At 45.9% G+C, this 26,432-nt stretch overlaps 1 protein-coding gene and 1 long non-coding RNA gene across 10 annotated transcripts in view; one reads left to right on the forward strand and one right to left on the reverse strand.

The window, feature by feature from the left end:
* The window catches only part of Arhgef40 (Rho guanine nucleotide exchange factor 40), a 17,809-nt gene extending 14,953 nt beyond the window's left edge, over positions 1-2,856 (reverse strand). For 6 of the 8 annotated variants that reach the window (XM_020170568.2, XM_020170566.2, XM_074068441.1 and 3 more), the window contains exons 1-2: positions 2,164-2,296; positions 61-258 (exon numbers count right to left, since the gene is read on the reverse strand). In XM_020170568.2, the coding sequence (XP_020026157.2) occupies positions 61-258; positions 2,164-2,295 (330 nt within the window). In that variant the 5' untranslated portion in view covers position 2,296. Of the gene's footprint in view, positions 1-60; positions 259-2,163; positions 2,297-2,675 lie in introns of those variants that run through there. The other 2 variants (XM_074068440.1, XM_074068443.1) reach the window with 2 other exon arrangements.
* LOC141421625 (uncharacterized) lies at positions 2,252-25,510 on the forward strand. Of its 2 annotated transcripts, XR_012446245.1 has the most exons (3): positions 2,252-2,356; positions 4,154-4,223; positions 25,139-25,510. It is a non-coding gene; the product is annotated as an uncharacterized lncRNA (long non-coding RNA). The 2 variants fall into 2 exon arrangements; XR_012446244.1 differs by lacking the exons at positions 2,252-2,356; positions 4,154-4,223 and adding an exon at positions 15,050-15,226.
* The last annotated feature ends 922 nt before the right edge of the window (positions 25,511-26,432 follow it).

Consider the following 26,432-nt stretch of genomic DNA (forward strand, 5'->3'; position numbering starts at 1 on the left):
CGTGAGTTCAAACTCCAGTGCCTCAAAAACAAAAGAAAACAGGGATGCACAGCCACTCACACAGGCTTCCTGCTGGACCTTGGCAAGCAGGTGCTTGGCTGGTACCAGGAAGTCCAGCGTGTACCTCAGCGCATCCTCCCGATAAGTCCTCTCCACCACCTGGAACACCTGGCCCAACAGGGTGGGGGCTGTGGCTTCAAAGGGCGGGTATAAGGCAGCGAGTGTGCTCTGCACACAGTCCTCCACTGGCTCAGGCTCCTGGGAGAGACAATACCAGGTTATGGACCCCTGGAGATTACACAAGTGTGGCTCCTTGGGCACTTCATTGTGTTGAGGCAGCTAATGCTCCCAGAGCCCCCATCACGTGTGCAGAAAATGTGTGCACTCAGGAAATGCTGGCTGAATGAGCCCAGGATGGGGGTGAGGTTGGGCCATCACAGCCAACAGGCCTAGCAGGGCTCCACATTCAAGCTCCAAGACCTTGGCTTTGGAATTCCAAGGAGAATTTCACTGCCTTGGATCAGAGCTATTCTTGGTGTTTGTGCATTGGAGTGACTGCATAGCCCTCTTCAGGAGACAAGAGACAGGCTCCTGGGTCATCAGGGGACTGGAGGAGAACTGAAGGGTGGGCTGTGGGGTAGGAGGCTTCCACACAGCCATCCTGCAAATCGTTTCTCCCAGTGCCCCAATCCATAGAGCCCCCATCTCAAGTAGAGTTACCACAAACCACAAACAACTGCGTCCTAGAGATGGACCATGGATGGGAAGGAGGATAGAATCTTTATAGCAGTCTTGAAGCAACCACTCATTCCCAGAGCCTATGGGATTGAGTTACAAAGAATTGGGTGGGGGCATTTAAAAGAGGAAAAAGGCACAAAGGGAACTTGTGGGGAAGGGAGGAGGAGGCCCTGATGGTATGCATTCCTCTGAAATCTTTTCTCATTCCATAGGGACCTCTCTCTGCCAGTTTCGACCTGGAGTCCAGCTTCATCCAGACCCGCCTCCCTAAGTAAATCAATGGGGTATCATTCTCCATCCCACACCCTAAGCACAGTCCCTTGGGCTATTTGCAAGCTTACTTCTCTTTCAAGATGGACTCCGAAGTTCCTTTTATCAGATTTCTTTGCTGTAAATGGGCATGAGGGTACTCAAAGCTGCATTTACCTAGCCCTCTGCCTGTCCTCATCCCACCGCCTGCATTTCCTGCTTTTGCTCCAAGACAAAGTTGCATATTTTATTAAGTCCCTCTAGCCAGAGTTGTTCGCGGACCCGGCGGTCTGAGAAGTTAGGGCAACCACTCCAGAGACGGACATTCAGTGCGTCAGCGCGCACACTCCGCCCCAAGGTGTGTGGGCGAGCAGACAGACCCCCAGTGTTCCAGGGAACCGGCGGGTGTTGTGCTCGGGGGAGAGGGGCAGGGGTGAGGCTGAGTGGGCCTCCAATCCAAGGCGGGGAGGGGGGAGTTAGAGCCTGAGCAGCGAGGCAGCTGCAACCCATTAGGGGCGGTGAGCTCATGGCTGAGCCAGAGTCTCAGCCACAGGAAACAGCAGCGGCAGGAGGGGAGGAGGGGTCTGGAGCGGGCGCCGGCGGCCGGGAGCCCAGACCAGGCCTCCAGACGGCCCGGACCAACGAGGACACCAGAGAGACTGAGTCAGCTGTCCCTGGCTCGGTTCCTCTTTCTTCTTGCTCCAACCTCCTTATCAGGGGGTGTCTTTCCCTCCGCAGAGGAGCAGCCCCCTTAGCGCTTTGGCCCCTCCTCCACTCCCTGCAGTGAGCGCCCCCGGCAGGGCCTCTCCCCCCTCCTCTATTCTGCAGCGAGCGCCCCCTTGGCTGCGCCCCCCGTGCAGTGGGTACTCTTGCAGTGTTCTTAGGAGTACTTCTAGGCTGGAAGTTTCCAGGAAAAGTGTTCTCTCCTGTTGATGTGGGCTTCCAGTGCTGCTCCAGGGGCCTCTACCTCACTCGGAGTGCTCCTGTCCGTTCTCCCCCTTTTCTGCAGCGGGAGGGCTCTGAAGCAGTGCTCTGTTCCCTGCAACGTGAGCCCCGGGCAACTCCCCGTGCCCACAGTCTCTGGTCTGCTCAGGCAGGTCACGCCCCCTGGTACTGTGAGCCCCCCACTCCCAGCCACTACTCTGAAGCAGCGCCTTTTTCTCCGAGGGAATTTACCTCTTCGACCATGCTCCTGGCCCTGGCCCAGCCACAGCTGTGGCTGGTCCCCCAGGGCCGGATGGGTGGGCCCGCCTCACGGGGTTGGGGACTGGGATGGAAAATGGTGGTTCCAGGCAGGTCAGTTCTCATGACCCAAGGCAGTGCCCCTTCTAGGGCTGCTGTAAGAGCAACCCACTGAGGTCTCCTGAGGGTAAGAACTGGGGTTGGGAGGGGGAGGGAAGACCCTGCAAAGGCAGGCACCGGTCCGGACAGGAGGGAGGAGGGAGATGTGTGGATTAGGGGAAAGACCAACGGGAGGATGAGAAGGGGGCAGGGGAAGAGGGGAAGAAGGGTAAGAGTAATGGTGTGGACAGGGCTAGCCAGTGAGCAGACAGATCGAAGAAAGGGGGGGATGGGAAGGAGAGTCCCTCGAGCGCAAGGCTGGCGCAGGAGGTACAGGACTGGGGGCTGGTGGCCCGGAGCGAGTTGCGCGAAGGCCGAGGGGACATGGGGTGCGACGCGGGACTCACCATGGCTCGGCGCCGGGCCGCGTCCGACGCTCGGGCGGGCGGGGCCGAGCGCGCCACCGCCTCCCTCCCGCCGCTCGAGTCTCGCCGGGTCTGGCTAGGGGACAGCTCCGGCCGCGGTGGCTGCTCGGCCCGCTCGGCTCCCAGGCCGCGGGGCCCCGCCAGGGAGGGCCGAGACGGCCGCCCCTCCCCGCCCCGCCCTTCAGCGCCCGCCCCCGCCTCCACGCGGGACCCCTTGCAGAGGCTCCCTCTCGCCCGCAGGCTCTCCACTGCTCCCGCACACGTCCCCAGCCAATCCGCCCGCTCTCCTGAAGCCCTCTAACTTCTCCGCCCCGCCCTCCAGTGGGCAGCCCAGACCCGGACCCACGAGGCCCGCCCCGCGGAGGACTCCCCTCTTTTCCCGCCATCGCCTTGTTCTCTGTGGGATCAATTTAGCTTCTGCATGGGCCACTCCAAAGGCGGGGCGTGCGTGAATTTCCTGGGGTTCCCTGTCTAGGACTGGGGCTGTCCGGCGGCGGGAAGCCTTGTGCGTAACTTGCCTAAGACTCTTCTACCCTCGATTGCCAGACTTTGGAAGGACGTGGGGCTCACAAGAGACGCCCAGGGCCTTGTCCTCCTAGGGTAGAGACGAGGGCCGAGGGCCGGGAAATCTAGGGATACCCCCAGGTCAAGGGGGCTTGCCCGCCCTTCTTGTCTAACATCTCCTCAGGCCTCCAGCCTCCGGGCTACTACAATGGGCTCCTCTGTGCTGCCTAGGGAAGGCGGGGGTGTGGAGCGGAATTACAGAGTGGTGAAGGCTTGGGGCGCCGCCAGGACAGTGCCAGAAGGAGCTAGGGTCCCCGGATCAGGGTCCTTCTGTAGGGTTATGCACTTCGACGGACGATTACACGTGTACTGAGTTCTCGATGGTTCTTCTCCCATCGCATCCCCTCTCTCTCTCTTCAGCTAGAAAGGAAGGCACAAGCTACCCGGTCAAACCCCACAATTCGGTACTGGATGCCAGACCCTTCCTTCTTGTGCAGTGGCTCCTGGTGATGGGGACGAGTATCTAACATAGTAGATAAGTAGACAGAGGGTAGTAAGTAGTAAAGAAAGTTTTGGCCTCACCCCCTACCTCCATCCCATCACCAAACCTCGAGCATCCTCCACGGGTTCTGGAGGGGAAATGAAGGCCTGGTGGGTGTCTCCCACCAGGGAGGCATTGGCACAGCAGAGGAACGCCTCGCCCCTCTGAACCTGCACCCGGAAGCCCGGTAGCACGGTGGCCCTTACAAAGGGTTGACATTCTAGAACAGATTGGAAAGCCAACTAGTCCCCAGAGAGGGGCTTGAAGGCTTGTGTCACTGCAGTGACGTTAACGTCTGGCTGTGAACCCAAGTCCTACGAGGCTGGGAGGCGGAGCCTCTGGACAGTTGTTGGAACATCGGGAGGGAAGGCAAGGTTGTCTACCAAGGTGACAGGCTTTTCTCTCACCTTCTCAGGACGCTAAACTCCACCTTTTCTCCTCTCTGCTGGATCTGGAAAAGGAGAGAAACTTCATTCTTTTCGGAGGTGAGAAGAGCCCTCTGCTTCACAGTGTCAAAAAAGAATTTAGGGCTGGAGGTGTAACTCAAGTGATAGAGTGCCTACCTAGCAAGGGCAAAACCCTAAGTTCAAACTCCAGTACTGCCCTCAAAATAAAGAAGAAGAAAAGAATCTAGGCCAGCAAAACCCCAGTGACCATCTTGCCAGCAGTTAGAACTGGAGAGATGGACCTCTTTCCTACCAGACAGCTTCCTTCTAACTAGTGCTCAGGAGCCAAGAGAGTGAGATTTTGCTACCCCCTGGTGTCAATTCAGGAAATACTGCCTGGGAGCCAGTTGAAGAAGCCAGCACTTAAGGAAACTTACTCAGGATATTTTATGAACCTTATTCACCATCTATCTCAAACCCAGCTCAACCGTTCTCCATCTTTAGACAGTGTGGGCCTTTCCTTACTAAGTCTTGTATTCCTTATACTCAAATCTGTGCTAAATTACAAAGGTTTAAGTAGGTGACATGCCTACAGTGGTTAAATACCACTTTCTCCAGAGAAAGCAGCTCTTACCTAAAAGTGTGCTTATGTATTGAGGGGTGTAGGAGGGGTGCAGGGGATCTGAAGGAGTAAGGTTATAATGGAGAAATTAGAGGTTGGGAAGAGATAAGGCTTAGAGACCCTCTCCCACATTCACAAACACTTCATACTATATTTTACCAATTTCAGATTCTTTGGAGCTTATCAAGTTTCCATTTTATGGAAGAAATTCTGGCTTATTGAAGTTAAGTAACTTTATCTAACCTTTACAGTAAGTGGAGAAGCCAGGACTTGGGTCCAGGCAGTCTGATTCCAGAATCTTCACTCTGAACCATTAGGATATAGGGCTTTATTTAAGCTGTCAAAGTTTATAAAAGAACTCTGAACATTAAATCATCACCATGTCTACCACCTAACCATCACATGAAAAAATGTTAACTTTATTTTTGTAATAATAATGCTAAAATGTCCTGTGATTTGGAGAAGAAAACCCTCTTTTTTTTAGATTTGCTCTAGCTGGAGAAGTGGCTCAAGTGGTAGAAGCATCTACCTAGCAAGTGTGAGGCTTGCTGAATTCAAACCCCAGTACCAACAAATGTGTATATATATATATATATATATTTTTTTTTTTTTCCCCTAGAGTAAGTAATAGTTAAAATAATTTCCAAGAGGCTTCCTGTATGTAATGTTATGCCTGTATTATTCTACATGGGGAAGGTAGAAGAAATGTCTGTGTGTGTGTGTTTGTTGAGACTTTAGCCATGGTGTATAGGATTGAGACTTTAGGCTGCTCACTGTCTATCCAACCTGGAAATAGCAGTGACTGGTGCTCTGCTTCAGTTCTGTGCCTCAAGCTAAGGGCAAATTAATGAAGGATGCTTAAAGGGTAATTTTCAAGGCAGACAAAAGAATATGTTCTTGTTAGCTGTGCCTTCCAAGGAAACTGAAGGCAAAACCTTGATTACTTTAGGATAAGAAAGCTGCAGATTATAAATATATGTCAGTTCTATTTTTTTGGTATAATTTCCATTAGTTTTGGTTTTGATTGATAATATTTCTTTAAAGGGTTATAGCTTGTCTTCTCTGAATTAGGTATCATCACAATCCACACCACCATCATCTTGTCTTTGCTAGTGCACTGCTTTTCATACTGGTCTCCCATCTCTACCCTGAGCCCTTGATAAGCCATGCTCTGCACCACAGCCAGAGTGAAGTTAAAAACAAACAAACAAACAAACAAACAACTGAATCAGGGGACTGGGAATATAGCTCAGTGGTAGAGCATTTGCCTATCATGTGCAAGGCCATGGGTTTGATCTCCAGCACTGCAAAAAAATGAATTAGTTAAATAAAAATCCAACTTAGACCTTACCACCCCTTCCAATGGCTTCTCATTTGCCAACTGTGTATGTGGTACTGGGATTTGAACTCAGGGCTTCACACTTGCTAGGCAGGCACTTTACAGCTTGAGCCACTCTACCAGCCCATGGCATTTTATTTGCATCCCAACCTTTTCTGTCTTTCTCCAGTTATACCTTTGATGTGGTAAGCCACTAGTGACCCTCCAGCCATTGTGACTTTACGGTTCTTTAAACATGTCTTGGTTACCCCTAATCCAGCACCTTTTTGTTCTCTTTCCCTTCTGCTTGGAGCCTTATTTTCACGTTGGTTTAGACACTCATCCTTCCAGTCTATTCTAAAATGTTGCCATCTCAAAGTCTTCCTGTACCTAAAGTGGTTTCTCACTCTAATCTTTTTTTTGTTTTTTTTGAAACAGGATCTCACTGTTGAGGCCCAGGCTGGCCTCAATCTTCCTGCCCCAGCCTCAATCTCACAATCTTCCTGCCCCAGCCTCCTGAGTGCTGGGATTACAAGTGTGCACCACCACGCCTACTTACTCCCTCTGTTTTAATTACTTATACTGTTCATCTCTATTTGATTATGTATTTATTTATTTTCTATCTCTCGTGATAGAGCCACTCCCTGCTACATGTAGCCTAAAAAACTTTCTGAGGTCAGGAACAGTGTCTATTTTGTTACTGATCTTTCCTAGCTAGTGTCTGACCAAGTTTTCAAAGATATTATCAACCCAGGTACAAACTGTAAGGGGAGCAAAAAGCCCCACAGAGCAGGAATGGTGGTGGGAACAGTAAGATGGGCAACTGGGCAGGAGTGGGAGTTGAAGGCTTTGGGGTCAGCTGAATGGCTTTCCTACCTAAGAAGAAACAGGTTTTCTTTTCCCTTGGACAGTGTTTGCAAACAGAAGCTAACACAGGACAGAATTAAAAATAAAAAGGATTTATCTTCTGGATCCTGTGTTATTAAAGTCTAGAGGATGCATGGCTTAGAGAGGTACTTCTGGAAAGACTCCAAATTCAGTTAGGGACTTAGTTGATATATGAACACAGAAGTTCTTTTTTTATAGGTACAATTAATTTGAAAATATACTTTTATGTTCTGTTTCTTCCAGCAGCATTGCTCATACACATTTCTATTTATCAAGATAATTTTTTAGCCAGGTGTAGTGGTTCACACATATAATCCCAGCACTTGGGAGGCTAAGGCAGGAGGATTTCAAGTTAGAGGCCAGTCTAGCCTATACCTACTTCTGTCTCAAAAAAAAGGGGGCGGGGGGCTGGTAGAGTGGCTCAAGTGGCACAAGTGGCAGAGTCCTTGCCTGGGAAGTGTGAAGCCTTGAGTTCAAACCCCAGTAATAAGCTGGGCACCAGTGGCTCATGCCTATAATCCTAGCTACTCAGGAGGCAGAGATCAGGAGGATTTGTGGTTTGAAGCCAACCATAGACAGATAGTTCATGAGACCCTATCTCAAATAAAACCCATCACAAAAAAGTGCTGATGGAGTGGGTCAAGGTGAAGGCCCTGAGTTCAAACCCCAGTACAGCAAAAAAAAAAAAAAAAAAACCCAAAACAAAACAAAAACAGAAACAAACAAAAAAGATAATTTTTCCGTGCACTGCCTTCAGTGAAAGCATCACGCAGTCACCTATCATTTGTGTAGTTGCTTTCAATTTCAGGGAATGTGTATTATTTTCATTTTTTCTCTATTATGAGAAGAAAGGTATAAGCAGATTTGTACGTTTGCTTCTCACTTTGAGTTAGTCCCTTTTGGTATGTTTTACAAACTGGAATTACTGGATCAAACCCAGAAACCATTTTATAGCTCGTTATTGCCAGGTGAGGCAGTATTTGGAGGCAGGGGTCACAGAGCAGCTCTCTTAAAACATTTAAAAGGTTGGTTGTGAAGAGGAACTGGACTTACCCTGAGTGGCTGGAAGTTGTGGCAGTTATGTAGGGTCTGTGGAAGGGAGTTTTTTTTATTTAGAGTTGCCTGAAAATGGGACAGTCTGTCTCTATAGGCAGGTAAGTCTCCCCATGCTGAAAAATTTTAAGCACAATGAGAATTTTTGAAGAAATTGTTTTATAAGCTTTCCAGATTTGAGATCTGTATACTTTCCTAGCCCTATTCCTTTGCTCCAAAGATACATTTTTGTTAAAAGTATGTTTATTAGGATGTAACATGTACCAGTGATAAGAACAGCAGCCCAAAGCCCTCATGGCAGACCCCAGAGTCAGTCTCCTGGACAGAACATCTGGGAATCTCACCCACCACCAAGGAGGTGGGTGGGACGTCGTCTCCAGTTCCTCACCCTGACCTTGTCTGTGCTCATTGTCTCCCTCCTTCCCTGCCCGCTGTGTGCCTACTCATAAGCCCTGCATTATGAGACTTTCTAGAGGCTGTGTCAAGGCTCCAGATGCTCCCAAGGCAACCACCCCAAGGCGACCCTGTGCCTAAGTGATGGATTTCAAGTGCTGGTTACATTACTTCACTTTCTTTCTGCCAAGGGATATTTGCATTTCAAATGAGTTTGGAGCTCCAAAGAATCTGTAATTGTGGAATCTTGCACTCTTACTTCCACTAAATTTATGTTAAATTTACTTTAAACACATATGTTTACACACACACACTTTTCCAAGCAAGCACTCTTATTAAAGGAACTGATTGCTTAACGATCTTTTTTTTTTAATAGCCACTTTAATTAGTAAAATGTAGTGTCAAAACTCTCAAGTTTGTCTAAGGTGAAGTCACTACCAGTCATGAAAATTCAATCATGATCTCTGAGTTTTAATTTTCCTTGGAATATACTTTGCTGAACTCCTCTGCCTCCTCCACATAGGCCTCAGGGAAGTCCTGCTCCCATTTCAGCTCTTCCAGAATGCCACAGGAGGTTGTCCCTCATTCAGAAGACAATCCACTCAGGCAGCACAGTGCACAGATGAGAGCAATGAGGAGAGATACAGTCAGGGTTCAATTTGGGCAGCACCATTGTGACCTGTGTGCCCTTGAACCTGAGCTGTGGCTCATGAATCATCAGTTCCCTGCCTCCATTCTAAAATGCCTAGTAAAATCTATGGCCAAACCACTCTGACTGCACCCAATCTCCTCTAAAATACCTACTAAAACCAATAAACATGGGAACACCAGAAAATATAAAACCAAAGCCAACTGAAGAGCTGGTGAAAACATCACAGAAAACTTGAATGTCAATGTGAGTTTTAAAGATGTACATTTTGTGCCCAACAAGGAATATTCAGAGAGCCACTTGGCTGTTTGAACTCAGGGCCTTACATTTGCTAGGCAGGTACTTTACCACCAGAGCCACTTTCTCAAAGTTATGTTGCCAATTTTAAGGCTGCAAGTCAGAAGCCCAGTTTTTCCTTAAGCTTTTGTTTAACTTACAAAGAAATAAGTTCTCATAATCATTTTTAAAGGATTATATTTGATGACTATTTGGATCCATTTATAAATGTAGTTAATGAAACTCTTTTTTTTCCCTCAATGGATACATTCTATAAAGTAGTTAAGTATTTTTTTTGTTTTTATTTTTTTACTTTATTGTTTTTATATTTACCTGTGTATACGTTGTTTGGGCCATCTCCCCCCCACCCCAATGAAACTCCTTAGACATTAAAAATATCTTTTGTAAATGCAATATTATATGATTCCACGTCCTTACGAAGTAATCCAGTCATCTGGTATACTCAAAAGGATCCCTGAATACTAAAACTGTTACAAATCTAACAATTTATAAATAGGGTGATTCAATTCCTGTATTTTCTTAAGAGTGCCAACACTTTTTTTTGTTTTAACAAACTGGTACAGGGTCTTGAGCTTGCTAGGCAGGTGCTCTATTGCTTGAGCCACACCCCCCAGCCCTCCAACACTAATTTTAAAGGAAAATTCCATTCCAAATCATATGTATTCAATTTAATGAGGCTTGAACTCAGGGCCTCATGCTTGCTAGACAGGCACTCCACCACTTGAGCCACTCCACCAGCCCTTTCTGAAGGGTGTTTTGAGATAGGGTCTTGTGAACTATTTGCCCAGGCTGTCTCCCAATTGCAATCCTACTGATCTCTGCCTCCTGAGTGGCTAGGATTACAGGAGTGAGCTACCAGCGCCTGGCTTCAAATCATGTACATTTTAAATTAGAATTATAAGTCTAATTTGTTACCATAATAGATTAAATTCTCTCACTGTGTGTCAGGATTGAACCTACATGCTAGATAGGCACACTACCACTGAGCTATATCCCCAGCCTCTTAAACACTAAATAAATATATACAAAATCTTTAAAACAAATGTTAATGCTGTGTGATTTTTAAAAAAATATTTTTATCATTAATTCTAAATTTTCTGGACATTAAAACATACTTACCCTCTAGGAGACAATGATGTCATATCAAATGGCTGGGGAGTTCTTTCCCAAGTGACGTTCTGGGAACCCTTCTCAGTGGCCCAGACAGCATAGCCAGTAGATATTTTGTCCCAAGACCTTAGGGCCACCCTTCTCAGGCTCCCCACTGAGTCCTGTTTCATGGGTGGTAGTATCACTACTCTCTGAATGGGCCAGTTCCTCAGCCTCTGGCTTTTAGATTCAAATTACACTCCACCTAGTGCTTCGCCTACATACGGAAGTCAGAAACTCCTACCCTGGTGGCTACACCACTTGTTTGGATATAATTAGACTAGTTTAGGATTTATTTTATTCTATTCTGAATTCTTTCCACGTGCTTCCTAGTCTCTGGGGCCACAATTGTTACAGATACTGAATGGTTGGTGTTCTCCTGATGCTGCCTGACTCTGGTTATAGCCTAAAGTTAGTCCAGAGATATGAAACAGGAATATTAACACTATACAGAGAATGAACCTCAGGCCAGGATGAATGAAACCCTCCAGAGGGGGAGAAAAATGTTATGGAATCCCTTTGATTCATTCTTCCTGTTGATAGTGTTTCCTCTGTATTATTCATTGTTGCCTCCTAAACAAGATAGTGAATCTGTTATTGCACTAAGCTAGGTGTTTTTGCCTACTTTCTTCCAAATCACAGTCCCCTTTAAGGTCATAACTCCTGGGGCACATGTTAGGATCCAATGTTATTTTGTAAAGAAAACCAAAGAACTGTTGTGCCCTCTTGAGGTGAATCTGGGATACATGGGTAATTAATTACTGGAGAAACAAATAAACAAAGAAGAATGAGTTGCCACAATGTGTCTTAGATTAGGATCTTGAATTGTTTGTGATGTTTCCACTAACCCAGCCAGAGAGATTAAAGAAGGAGAAGCAAATTTGGAAGCCACGCAAATCATGAGTTTAGGGCTTTATTGTTGTTGATTTTTTTGGCAGCACTGGGGCTTAAACTCACGGCCTCACACTTGCTAGGCCAGCACTTTACCACTTGAGCTACTCCACCAGCCATTTTTTTGTGCGTATTTTCCAGATCGGGTCTCAAGAACTATTTGCCTGGGCTGGCTTTGAAGAGCAATCCTCTTAATCTCTGCCTCCTGAGTAGCTAGGATTACAGGTGTGAGCCATCAGCACTCCTGGGTGAGCTTAGTTTTGAGTGTTTTCCTTGAGATGCCTACACAGGGCACTGAGGGGGTCAGGAAGTACAGGTTGATGGACATTTGTGCCTGGACCTTGGGACATCTGGGCTGGTAAGTGGCAGTTGAAGCCATGAACGTGTGTCAAGGAGAGTGCAGTGTGAGAAGAAATAGCTCAGAATAGGACTCTGAGAAACCCCATCATTTAAGGTGCAGACACAGGAAAGGGAGCCTGCCTCCGACTCTGGGAAGAAGCCAGAGTGGCAGGAGAATATTGTCTCTCTCACTTCCAGTATGTCTTCTCTAGTCACAAGCAAGGAGTGAACAACATGGTGGTAGTGATGGGCAGAGCAGTGTGGAAGGGCTGCCTGGATGTAGTTGGGGTGGGATGGGGGGATATGGGCAGTGAGCTCAGGTTCTAGAAAGCTTGGGAGGGGTCTGGGAGTTGGAATTTCTAGTCTATACTTTCTCTACCACTTCATGTTTCCACAAACATCCTTTCCTTATTCTGAGTCATAGTCTGTGTAGGAAAATCTCTTTGCAAATATGGGAAGGAGGTGTGAGGAGGAAGCAGAAATAGTAAAGGAGAGGAGGTGCCTGCTCTCTGCCTCCTGAGTAGCTAGGATTACAGGCATGAGCTACCAGCACCCGGCTTGTGTTGGGTATTTTCGAGAAAGGGTCTTTTGAATTATTTGCCCCAGCTGACTTCAAACTGTGATCCTCCTGATCTCTGCCTCCTGAGTATTGTATTTTCTTTATCTGTATGTTCCAGTCATTTCCTAGAGTTCATTTTATTGTATTTTATGACAGTATTCATCTAGGCAGATTGTGTATAACACTGTTCCTTCACTATAGTGAACGGAAGCTAGTTAGAGAGATACTGATTAAAACTTTTGGTTGGTATACCCAAGGTCCTGGGTATGATTACCAACACTACAAAGGAAAAAAATGTTTAGAAGGAATGTCCAGTTTAGTAAACATTTAGACCAGGTTTGGTGATTCACACTTGTAATCCCAGCACTCAGGAGACTGAGGCAAGATTGTAAATTCAAGGCCAGCCTGGATTACATAGTGAAACCCCATCTCAAAAACAACCTTGAAACAAAAAAACAACAATAACAAAAGCTTTTTGGTAGGCCCTAATTCTGAAATTCCCAGGGAAGAAAAATTCACTTGAGAAGTCTAGGGCTTCTGTTCTGGATCATATCAAGGAAGCACCAACTCAGGTATGGAGCACAAACAACAGGTGAAGCCTCAGATCTTGCTGGTATCCTGCGGCTCAGCCTGTTCTTCCTCTCCTTCCTCCCCTTTGTGTGGTTTGGAACCACCAGACAACAGTTCCAAATCACAACGGATGGATAACAGAAGCAAGGCCAAGCTTCTAAGCTCTTGCCTGCTCTGCTGGAGTCCTCCTCTCCTGCCTGCAGGACAGGAGACACTGATGCTGGAAGAGGCATTGCTCCTCACTTCCCTCCAGACAATAACACCAATCAGGAAGAGCAGTCTTATTTCAGCAAAATCTACACACATTCCATCATCCAACACTGGGAGCCCAGCCCAGACTGTCCTGCCCACTTTCCTTAGGTAATCAACCCTGTCTGGGACAAATCTGAACTATCCAACCATAGCTCTTCCAAGGCCCTAACTTACTTTGCATTTGTAATTTTATATTCTTTTTCTTTAAGAGGGTCTCCAAAATTACATAAGCTACCAGCCTTGCAAACCTGGACCTATTCTCACTGAGCTCTCAAGTGCTTGAGTCTGGAAGAGTTCCATTGTGCCAGACACCAAGAAAGCAAAGCAAGCAGGAGTGAAGGGCTGTAGAGTCGATTCCTCTCCCCCATCACCTGGAGCATCCATAACCCCCTGCAGAATTAAGAATATGTGAGGTTGGGTTTGTGGGAAGGACACGGCATTTGCAAAGAGGGTAAGAAGAGTGAAGAACTCTGCAGTGTAGCCTGCTGAGCTTGTGAGGAGGCTCCAGGCCTTAGGCAGCATTATCAAGTGTATGGAGACCAGAGAGAAGTGCAGGGCATTCTTCTCTTGTGGAGGATCACAGGCCACAGTGAAGAATGCAGCCGGTGGTTTATTTTTGTACTTTCAGACTGGGTACCTTCCTGAGGTGAGTTCACACATGGTCAGAGACACAGGCTCTGTGGGCTCCGGTGGCAGTTCTCATGGCCTTTCTTGCAGGCTATGTTGGGGGTCCGGCAGGTGGTGGCCACACTGGAGAAGGATTCATGCAGGAAGGTGTTGAGGTTTTTGCAGTGTTTTCTGTACTTGTTGATGTGGCCCATGGCTGAGTTATATGCTTGAGGTCTGGGCTGCACGTGCTGAATTTCAAACCACTGAGATGAGGTCATGTGGCTGGGTTTGGCACTGACTGGGTCCTTGGCCACCCACAGCCCCAGCAGTAGGGACTGGAACTCTGTCTTGGCTTATGCCATCTTTCTTAAGGGGACAGTAGAACAGAGGAGTGGGGTGGTGGATGAGCAGGTCATCACGCCCTGCTGGTCTTTCTAAAAATCCCATTCTCTGCTGGGTGCCGATGGTTTATGCCTGTAATCCTAGCTACTCAGGAGACAGAGATCAGGAGGATTGTAGTTTGAGGCCAGCCTGGGCAAATAGTTTGTAAGCCTGTATCTTGAAAAAAAAATCCATCACAAAAAACAGGTGGTGGAGTGGCTGAAATTGTAGGCCCTGAGCCAAAAAAAAAAAAAAAAAAAAAAAGTCCTATTCCCTAAATCAGTTCCTGCTGTCAAGGTATTTAAGAACACCACTGGCATTTTATTATTGTTCAGTCTCAGCAAGTAACCTTGCTCTGCCTCTAATAAATCCTGATGTTTAACCCTCACAATAGTTTTATAAGGTGGGTATAATTACCCTTTATATATTCATGAGCCAACTGAGCCTTAGGAAAGTTCAGGGAGTTCCCCATCGCACAGCCATTACGTGTCAACTAGAGGATTTTAATGGAGACCTCTCAGCATCCCCAAATCCTATTCTTTCCACACGCCCATGTTTCTCATTTGAATCTCTGAAAAGTCATCATGAAGGAAACTAACAGTGAAGAAATGTATTGCTGTCTGGCTGGCTTAGTGTTCCTGGGAGTGTTGATATTAAGGTTGACGAGTCAGCCTCATTTCTCTCCCTTCTGTGGCCCCATTTCTCACTGCACTTAGAGGAAAATGGTTGCTCTGAGTCAGAAGCCACTGCTCCAGCTGGCAGAGCAGCATGGTGAGTTGGGATTTTTCCATGCCTGATGTTTTTCCCCATTGGAGAATGCCTTGGAATGAAAGAGGGTCAGAGTTGGAAGAGACCCTTAATCTACCCCCTTATTTTAAGACTGAAGGAGCTCAAGTTCCTGAGAGAGAAGTGTCCTTCCTGAGGCCACCAAGTGAGTGGCAGAGCTGGTGGGGAGCTTCCTGACTTTCACTGTCTGTTTAGTCTAGGGCCAGCTGCAAGGGGCTGGAGCAAGAGTTTGCCAGAGAGGCAGAGCAGAGTGCGCATGTCTGTTTGTGGTTTTAGGAGGTGTATGAACGTTGCCTTAAAAACTCTTGAACCCATTTGAGAGAAAATCTCTTCTTAGAGCAAGAAGGTGAGTTCTGTTATACTCTCTAATGTTTGTTATTCCTCTTTTCAGCAGAGATAACAGGCCTCAGGCTGAATCCTTCAGCTGAAAACAGCATCTGGAAAGAATTTTTAAACACGGGATAACTTTCATCATATTTACTTTTACTTCTATTTATTAAGTAACCTAGTGTTCTATGAAAGAGAGTGTTATGCTTCATTTTCAAAGGATTACTTGAATTAAATGAGTACATGTATTTAGCAAATTACAATACTGCAGTGGGTAAATACTACAAAATTTATCAAGAGAAAAAGCAAATGACTGCAGTTGAGAAAACTTGCTCCGTGCTAGTCTCTCAGGTCTGTGTTTTGTTTGTGTCTTGGATCCCACCCAGCATTCTAACCACTGGGATTGTGTGACTTCTCTGCCTTCAAGAAAAAATGCTCTTTGACATGGCAAAGCAATCACTAAGGCTCCTGAGATCTGTATTCTTTTCTTCTTTTTTACTGGTGGTATTGGGACCTGAACTCAGGGCCTGGCACTTGCCGGGAAGGCACTTGAGCCATGCTTTTGGCCCATTTTGGCTTGGCTATTTTTGAGATAGAGTCTTGCTGTATTTCTGGGTCGGCCTGGACCAGAGTCCTCCTATTTACACTTCTTGAGTAGCTGGGATTACAGTGTGCCACCGTGCCCTGCTTTTTATTGGTTGAGATGGAGTCTTGCCCAGACTGGACTGGAACTGAGATTCTCCACACCTCCTGGAGATTACAGAAAGTGAAACTTCAGAGGTGTTGGTCCCTCCCCTCAAGGCTGAGTCTGGTTCATTAAAACTCACTCTTGCCATTTTAGGAATTCCTTTATGTACTCCTCCCCACAAGGCAAACAAATATTGTTTGTGAACCCAAGAAGACATTACCCAGCAGACAGTTGGCTTGAGTACCAAGGAGTGAATCAATCCTTCCTTCCTTCCTTCCTTCCTTCCTTCCTTTCCTTTCTTCCTTCCTTTCTTTCCTTTTTTCTCTTCCTTCCTTCCTTCACTCCTCCTTCCTTCCTTCACTCCCTCCTTCCCTCCCTTCCTTCCTTCCTTTCTTTCTCTCTCTCTCTTTCCTCCCTCTTTTCCTACCCTCCCTCCCTTTCCTCCTTCTTACTTTACTTCCTTTCCTCCCTTTCTTTTCTCCTTCTCCTTGTTTTATAAAATTTTTTTTGGCCGTGGAGTTTGAATTTAGGGCCTCAGGATTGCTAAGCAAGCACTCTATCATTTGAGTTACACCTCCAGTCTCTCCTTCTCCTTTTTTTTCTAGGAAGTCATTTCCCTCTTGCAAGTCCTCATCTGAGCCTGCCCATTGGGATGGGAAGCTCACGCAGTGATTACTCATAAACACTTACAGAGCTGGGCATGCTTGTAATCCCAGCACTGGGGAGGCTGAGGCAAGAGAAAATCAAGTTCAAGGTCAGCCTGGGCTACATAGTGAGGCCCTGTTTCAAAAAACCAAAGCAGCAGCAATAGCAACAACAAAACAGGTGCAAATCTAAGCCACTAGCCCTTGGAGTGATTGGGTGGGGGTGGCAGCAGAAGTTGAATGCTGGCCTAAACATTTCCTGCTGACCAAGGTGACTGGCCACAGACTTTGCAATCTCTGAAATTTGCTTTCCCCCAAGTAGGTGCTGGCCCTGCTGCTGGCCATCAGGAGGCCTGGGGAAGGGGTTCTTTTGAGAGAGAGAGTGAGTGAGTGTGTGTGTGTGATACTGGGGAGTGGTCCTGGTACATAGACAAGACCTCTAACATTGAGCTGTATCCCTAGTATTTTGAGTCTAGTCAATTGTCATGATTCTTCCCAACTGTCACAGCCCTAGAGCAGCTTTATTCATAGGCACTGGAGGCTTGGTATCTAGGGCCTGGGAGTTTTTAAGGGCCTGCTATCTGAGACTGGGGAAAATATATTGGCTCCAATACAGGGAAAGGTAAATGCAAAATCAAATATGAAATTTTTATTTACCTTCTAACAAAGTTGATTTCATTGATGTGAGTTTAGCATGCATAAAAAGCTCATAACTTTGGAAAATGGTTTTAGTTTAGATTTTTCTCATTCTACAGGAATTCCAAAGAACCAAGATTTGTAAAGGGAACAGCATCAATCACAAATTACTTTTAATCAGATAATTTTAATAGTAATACTTGTAAAATATTTTATTTTATTTTATTTTTTACAATTTTAATGATATAATTTTACTTATTGCCATAGGTCTTATTTTCATAAACAGAAAATTACAGAAATTTTCCAACAAACAACTTTTATCACAGGAAATAATTTTCATTGTATGGTACTATTCACCTGAGAATCTTGAAACATGCATATGGTTTTTATCAGAAAACTCTTCTAACCTGGATAAACCCAGAGGACATTATGCTAAGTGAAATAAACCATCACAGAAGGCCAAATACTGCATGAGCTTACTTATGAGTATATTAGTCAGCTTCATGTTACTGTAGTGAAGCAATCAACTTAAAAAGCGAAAAGTTTGCTCATGGTTCTGGAGGTTCCCATCCAAGATCTAGTTGGCACCAATGACTTTGGACCTCTTTCAATGGCGGCAATCATGGCAGGATGTGTAGGGAAGCAAACCACTCACCTCATTGTAAAATATTTTAGATACATTTCTGCAGAAATAATATTGAAAGAGGAAAACAGATTTTACATATTCAATGTAGTGTGTGAAATGTCAAAATGCCAAAGTCTGATGACCTAAGGTGTAAGAGTAACTACTTCACTACCTACTTTACAGTCAGGTAGTATGCACAGCAGCATTACTTAAAGTTTGGGTCAGCACAGTGTCATGTGACAGCAAAGGAAGAAGGGGATACGACTAACTGCCATTCAGTGAACACCTAATGCATGCTTAGCATGATGCTAGGTGCTTTGTTTAAAAATAAATAGCCACTATTTTTAAAAGTGCTTTGTGCTAGACATGCCTGTAATCCTAGCTACTTGGGAAACTGAGATCAGGAGGATTACAGTTTGAGATAAACCCGGGGGGGAAAAGGTTGGGGGACCCCATCTCAATAGCCGGGTGGTGTCTTAGGCATGTCATCCCAAACTATGCCAGAAACTGAGATCAGGAAGACCATGGTTCTAGGGACACCTGTCATTCCAGCTAAGGTGGGAATCGTAAAAGCAAGCATGAGACCCAAAACCACCAGAGCAGAAAGGGCTAGAGGCATGGCTCAAGGAGTAGGGTGCCTTCCTTGTAAGCATGAAGCCCCGAGTTCAAACCCCAGTAGCACCAAAAAAATAAACAAGAAACCTCAGTACTTTGTGGCAAGGTACTGAGCTTAATGCACTTTACATATAAAAACAGCATTATGTGTTCCATTTTATTTTCCCCATTTTACTGAAAAGGAAATTGAGGCCCAGGGTAAGGTCACAGATTCAGTAAGTGGCAGAACCAGGATTAAAAATTAGGTCCATCTGGCTACAAAGTTCATATTATCTCTGTTACCACTTGCTTTCCTATTTATTGATAATTATCCGTGGGCGAATCATTACAAAGCAGGCAGATGAGCCAGTGTGGCTGTCTGTTTCCTGCGCCCACCAGATCATGAGTACATCAAATGTCTACTGTGTTCTTGGCACCAGCTAAGCAGTGTATGTGTCTCTGTCAACCTGTGTGTCTATCAATCTGTTGTTGATCTCTTGTGGATTGATCTGCTCAGTTGTGTTGCAGGAGGGCTCAGACAGAGACTGACAGGGCACCAAAGCAAGCCGGCAGCGACTCAGCAGAGTCGGGTCCAAAGGCTGAGCCCCGAGAACAAAGGGGCCCTCCTTATATACCATTTGGAGCAGGTTACAGAAACGGGGGGATGTTACAGCTGGTCCCACACATAGTCACATGTTATTTCATTGGCTGTTTTAACCTCTGGGGCGAGGTGACCCTTCTCTGGTCTCCAGGTTTTCCTTTGTTTCACTGTAGCACTCATTAATCTCTTCCCCCTCCCTGCCTTCCTGCCACATTCCCCCCTTTGATGCGGGACCCACTTCTGGGTCAAAGAGCATCATCTTGATAAAGACGCAGTACTGGGGATTAGGCAGGGTGATATCAGACATGCTCCTAATACAAGGAACGTGTCTCTATTAAGGTCCTGAACCCACCTAGGGTTGAGAACTAGTCCCTGAATAGATCACTGCGGCTCCATCCGTTCCAGGTCTGCACAGGGGCACAGGCAAGCTTTTTTATCTTGTCATTAATTTGTAAATAGCAGCTTCTCAGATTGAGATTATTTTAGGCTATTGTAAACTCAGGGAAGTTAGCCAGTGGGTGAGGCTGAGGCGCTGTGTGATTGGGAGCCCCCACCATTGAGTTTCTTAAGTAATGTTGCTGTAAAACTTTTGTCCCAAGCAGAGCAAGTCCCCTATCAGGATGGAGAATTGGCTTTTTGGACGGGAGATACAGTAATTCCCAATAATAGAGGTTTTTAGGAGGCAAATGCTGTCCCCATGGCTGGGAGAGTGATCTCATTAAAGGGCTCTGTGGATTTGACTCTTTTGCCTCCCACGACCAATGGTCTTCCATGTTCATTCCCCCACCAACATAACACAAGTTTACATTCAGAGTTTGTGCTGTGGACTCAGCTACTGAGAGGAACAGGTTTTTCGTTGTAACTGAGATGGGAAACTCACTTTGTATCTCCTCATAAAAGGAGTGAAAGTCCTGGTGTGAGGAGTCCTCATGAGTGACCGTGATGAGTTGAAGATGGGGTCTGTTTTCTTTTTATAGATTAAAATGCAGAACTTTTTCCCAACTTCCCAGTCTGTTTCATTGAGGTTGAAAATAGTGAAATTTATAGGGTTACAGGCACAAAGAGTGCAGTCAGGGGTTGCTTTCATTTTTATAAAAGAGCAGCAGTTCCAAGTGAGGGATGGACCTCCCCTTTTAGCCAAGTTGCCCACCTTTCACACCCCCAATAAGGGCAGTAGAGTTGTTCATAGGATGCACAAATGGATGTCCCACTGTCATCTTTTGGGCATATATACTTGTCATTTAACCTGTAGGTCTTTTCCCCGGCCAGCCCCCTACAGTTGCCCTAAGGCCCGGTGTTTTCAGTTATTGGGGCACACACATCAAAATACATGGACACAGGTGTGTTGGGGTCATTAACCTGGGTGTGGTTAACGAGCTTCCCACTGCTGGTGAAGCTTTGGATCTCTAGCCATTGCTCTTGAGGGCGATAGATGGGGTTAAACAGATACACTGACCATGATGAAAGCACACTGAGTAGGAGGTATGGCTGTGGGTGCTTGACCCAGCAATGGTGCCTGCACAAGAATAATATGTGTGGAAAACCAGAGTTTTGTAGCAGCACTCCCTGCTTGGGCCACAGTCCAAAGTCTGGGGTCAGGTAGAGAGCTGACCAAGATTAGCAAGAAGAATACACAGAACGGACTTACCCTCAAAGGTGAGATGGGCGTCTCCTCAAGCTTCCGCTGTGTGTAGACTAGTCAGCTTCCGGAGTGACTAGAGCAGGGCTGATGTCACATCATTCGTGGTCTCCTGCTGTCTCCTGGGAAGCAGGGTCCTGTTGGGGGAGGGTGCTGGTGTTTGAAGGGTGATCTTGTAAGGTGAGACTGGGTCAAGGACGCACTCCTATTTGAGGGAAGCTGGCTTCACTCAGCTATGGTGGATCTAGGGAATGAACCCTTCTACTTTCATTGTGGTGGGGGTGGATGAAACAACAAAAGGCCCCTCCAGTGGGGCTTTGGCAGTTGAATATTCCATTCCTTTACCCACCTAAGGGTGTGTGGGAGTTGTCAGGCTAACAGGGAGTCTCTCTCTTACCCAGTCATTGATTTTTTTGAGAGTCAACCCAAGAGTCTGCATCTGTTGTCTCAGGGTGAGGTCACCTATTTCTGTAAGGTCCCCTTGTAGGCCCTTGACTAAAGGGGGTGGGTGCCCCAAAAGAATTTCAAAAGGGGAGAGACCCCTCCATTTGGTAGGGCTAGACCTAATCCTGAGCAAAGCTATGGGCAGTAATTAATCCCATAGTATGTGGGTCTCCTGGCATATCTTTTTTTAATTGTAATTTTAGAATCCTGTTTATATGTTTTACTTTCCCTGAACTCTGGGGGTGGTAGGCTGTGTATAGCTTTTAAGTTATTTTTTATCTCTTAGCCATTAACTGTACCACCTTAGCCACAAAGGCCAGCCCATCATCTGACCCAATAGACACAGCTATTCCAAATTGAGGGATGATTTTCTTTAACAGTCACCTGACCACTTTTTGGGCTTTCTCAGTCTGAGTGGGGAAGGTTCCATCCATCCTGAGACGGTGTAGAAAAATACCAGCATGCATTTACATCTTGGCCTTTGTCAGGTATTGTTTCTGGCACACAGACTGCACCTTTCACATATTGTCTTACTTATGTTGGAGATCTTGGGGACACAAGCCAAAGTCTTCTATACTCAGCCAATCTCCAATTCCTCCATCCCTTCCCAAGGACTTCTCCTACTTCTCTCTAAATACAAACTATTCTACAGAATTCTGTTCTAATACACTAGACTTCCATGGTCTCCAAGACAACTTGTCTTCAGTTTCACGTGTGTGTGTGTGTGTGTATGTTTTGCAGTGCTGGGGATTGAACCCATAACCTTCCTGATGCTAGGCAAGCACTCTATCTCTGAGCCATATCCACAGCCCTCCATTTTGCTTTGGTTTTCCCCTCCCTCAAGAGTCCGGCACATGGCTAGCTCACAAGAGGAACACAGTAACCACAAATTGACCTCAGTCACTGCTGTGATCCTCTCAGAAGCCTTATCACTTGTAACACAGAAAATTTTAGTTGACTAATTTCTAAAATGCCCCCTGGCTCCAAAACTCTGTGAAACAAGAAAAAATATCAAAGAGCTAGCAGGCAGGCCAGAAGTGAGGAGAGGCCTAATGGAAGACCCAGAAGTGACTTGAAAGGAGAATAGAGAATAAGCAGCTATTTCCCCAAAGATGATGTTTCTCCAGGATACTCCAGAAAGGGTTGGGGGTGGGGTTGGTGGGAGAAAGTTCCATCTGGGCTCTTGACCTGAAGGAGGGTAGTCTTGGAACCACAAAGCTCCCAGTTTGGCTCTTCTGCTTTACAGTCCAAAAAACTTGTGGTGACAAGTTGGCCCTTCAGGAAGAAAGAAAGTTCTGGAGGAGCAGGGCTGGTGCAGCAGAGCCATGACCCCTGCAAATGCCCAGCTGAGGGTGTATGGGGAGTTCATTTTCTGGTCTTCTGCTTAGACCTGTATGAGATTGTCCAGGATTGGATTCTGGTCCCTCCATGGTGGGCTGTTTATAGAGGCTGTGTACCAGGACACACATGACTAACAGGTGAAAAGCTACCTTGCTCAGACAGGTCCTTATGATAGCGTGAGAAGCTCTGTTGCTGATGCTGCTCTCTGTAGGCCCCAAGGCTACAAGCCAGGATACAGAAGGCACAAGGTTGAGCTGAATTGAGATGTAAGGTTAGCTTCAGGAATCTCCTGGCTGCTGATGGTTCTGTTTCTCTGGACACAACAGAAGATGTTTTCAGCTAAATTTCTTCCAAACAGCTTACACTTCCATGGTGGACTGCCTAGGCCAAGACAGGGGACCCAAAGACACTTACTCCTAACAGTGGATGACCTTGAAGTCCTGGCATTGACAAGCCAATTGCCTCCATCATTTTTCCCTGGCTGTGCAACACTGATTTGATTGCAATGCTAATTCATAAATGAAGCTGAGGATATATAACAATATCTCTGGGAGAGAGAGAAGACAGAAAGTGACAATAACACACATATATGAAAGTTTACAAAACTGGATAGAGGCAAGTTAGAGCTGGAAAAGCCTAGAGAGAAATTAGGAAGACTGATGAATGCAGGGTGGGGTCCTGCCATGAGCAGCTTTGGAGAACAACTGGGCTGATTTGTCCCTGCTTCTCTGAATGTTGCCCTTGGTCTGTTTGCCTGTGATCGAGGTCTTGGCAAAGAGTCAATAATCAGAGCAAGGAAGTTAGGTTAGGCTCAGATTGAAGTAGGAGCCTTATCAGATGCTTCTAGAAGCCAAGTGCAGTGGCTCATGCCTGTAATCCTAGCTACTCAGAGGCAGAGATTGGGAGGATCTCGATTCAAGGCCAGCCTGGGCAAACAGTTGGCAAGACCTCACCTCCACCAATACAAAAGCTAGGTGTGTTGGTACATGCCCAGCTATTCAGGAAATAGGAGGATAGAGGTCCAGGCCCTGCCCAGGTATTCAAGCAAGAGCCTGTTAAAAAAATAACTAAAACAAAAAAGGCTGGTGGTATGGCTCAAGGGGTAGAGCCCCTGCCTTGCACGTGTAAGGTCCTGAGTTAAACCCAGTACGTCCCCCCAGCCCCCCAAAAAAGCTGTTACTAGAAGTTGCAGTAAATTCCTTTATGCAAGATTCTCCAAGAGGGACCCTGGCTCTGCAGCTCTGACTCTCTGAGTTCCATCACATGAAATCCAGTTGCCACACTCCTGGGGAGCCTCACTCTTCCCAGTGGCTGACCCTGTCCTGTTAGGTCTTTTTGTTGCTATGTAATTTTGGGTTCTTCTTGGGTTTCAAGTTGCTACCATAATCGTGCCTCAGGGGGCCACTGTCTCCTTTTGTTCTGAACTCCTGTATTTGTCCTGGTGAGGGAGAGGATGTAGTTTTCAGAACTGAGACATGGGACTCTGCTCACATGCCTGATTTGGCCCTGGACTTAGAACAAGCCTATGAACAGCCTTCAAACCTCCCAGGGATGACCATGATGCAAACAATCACAGCTAACATTTGCTGAGGGCTTTCTTGGGTTCCAGTTGCCATTCCAAGTGCTCCATGTCTGTTTTCTCATATATCAGCACATGGGGGACTTTCCTACCACCCTGTCCCCATAACTAGCTCATCTTCCTTGCCCAGGTCTTGAAGGGAAATTCTGGTCAGAGATGCAAACCCACAGAGAGCAAGTCAAGGAAAACCTCATTTTAAGGCCAGTGTACTCCTACCCCAGACAGAAAACAGATGTGCATAGAGGGTACATAAAGTCAGTCACAAGGCAATAAACGTCTTCCTTTCATATTTTACTAAAACTCTTTTTGTGGGCAGTAGCAGAAGTTATTATTTATTTATTTATTTTTTTTTTTGGTGCTGGGGCCCAGCCATGCAGGTAAGTGTTCCACTTCTGAGCTACATCTCCACCCAGCCCAGGGGAAGTAATTTAAAACATTATTTTCATAGGAAATAAGCCATATGCTGGAGTATATGGAAACATTCAAAGAAATTACATTTTTCACGATAATAAAATGTTTTTTCTTTGAAATAATTTCAAATTTAAATAAGTTTCAGAAACAGTGTATAGAGCTCCCGTGTATGCTTCAGCCAGATTCTCCAATTGTTAATGTTGCTAAGGTATTTGAGAGCAAGTCACAAACATGATGCCCTTTACCCCTTAAAACTTCAGTGACTACTTCCTAATTGTAAGTACCCTCAATACATAACTACAGAACGGCCATCAAAACTAGGAAATTAACACTTATCCATTGTTATAACAAATAGAATCTTATGACAACAAAAACACTATCCCATACACATGGCTGTTTTATAGATATTATGTAAATAATAGAGGAAGACTTTAGGGAAAGATCAGGCTTATTAGGCACACTTTGTGTGTTTTTATTTATTTATTTTTGCAGTACTGGGGTTTGAACTCAGGGCTCATGCTTGCTAGGCAGGCACTCCACCACTTGAGTCACTCCACCACCCTTTTTTGGTTGGGTATTTTCAAAATAGGTTCTCACAAACTATTTCCAGGTTCAGGCTGGCTTTGAACCTTGATCCTCCTGATCTCTGCTTCCCAAGTAGCTAGGATTACAGGTGTGAACCATTGGTGCCTGGCACTTTGTGTTTTAATTTTTCTCTTTCATTACTAGCACTACAGAGAAAGTCTGGAAACCCAACTCTGGAAGTGCCAATCTGAGAGTAAAGAATGGGGCCACTTCCCAAAGATGAAACACATCCTGAAGATGTCACAGGCCCACTTGGAATGCCGCCAGATGGGACCTCTGCAATGTTTTCTCCTGCCCTTGAACAGCTGATGGGAGATGAAGGCCTTTGCTTTTGCTGCATGTCCTTCCTTATGCCTCCAACAGCAAATGGCATGGTCAGGGATGTGCCTGACTAGTTGGCCATCAAGTCCCTGAGTGGTATTTTTCCCCCACCTGATGGACACAATATGAGTATTCAGATGAAGGGCAGAAATGCAAATATGTCAGGATCATGGGCACTAAACAATTTTGAATATATTTTTGTCTCAAATGTGGGAGTCTGCTCATTTGCAGTTTGATTTGCCAGCCTATGGATTGTGAATTTGACTCTGGAAAATGTCTGCTATCCATTTAAGATCACTAATTAGAAAGCCAGCTTGGAAACATCACTGGACAGGTCAAAAAAATGTGAGTTCTTGCCTAAATTACCCATGTAATCTTGGCCTTGTGTTTAAGTTCTCTGTGTCTTATTTCTCTTATTTGCTAACTGAGGAAGGCAGATTAGATCAATTCTGAGGTCACTGGATAAGACGTCTTGCAACATTATCATTTTATGACGATAGTAAAAGAGTCTTGTGGCCATGCAGCTGTGTGATGTTCCATCTTGCACCAAATGCCATGGCCCAAGTGGGAATTTGTACTAATTCCTACCCTGGGCCAGTTTATATTTTACACGTGTAAGTTCAGTTAAGTTTCTATGCAAGGGCGTAGGAAGGAATGAATGACCATGATGTTAGTGAGAAGCTTTGGGGGGGTCATGATTGTGGGCATTGGTGAGGATTTTGAGTAACGAAAGACAAACCAGAAAATGGAGCTGTATCAGAGACAGAGATAGGAGGTCTTGCATGATAATGGTGCGGAGATAGTAAGCTTACCTAAGGTGTAAAAATCTCAGGAGATGGGCACCAGTGGCTCACACCTGTAATCCTAGCTACTTGGGAGGTAGAAATCAGTAGGATTGTGGTTCGAAGCCAGCCTGGGTAAATATTTCATGAGACCCTATCTTGAAAAACCCTTTACATAAAAAAACAAATCAAAACAAACAAATAAACAAAAACTCAGGAGAGGAACTTAGAAATGTCATTGATATGGAATCTTTTTTTTCTCCTTTGGTGGTACTGGGGTTTGAACTCAGGGCAGGTGCTCTACCACTTGAACCATTTCACGAGCCCTTTTTGGT

Source organism: Castor canadensis, chromosome 3 (genome assembly GCF_047511655.1).
Source record: "Castor canadensis chromosome 3, mCasCan1.hap1v2, whole genome shotgun sequence".
NCBI classification, from domain to species: Eukaryota; Metazoa; Chordata; class Mammalia; order Rodentia; family Castoridae; genus Castor; species Castor canadensis.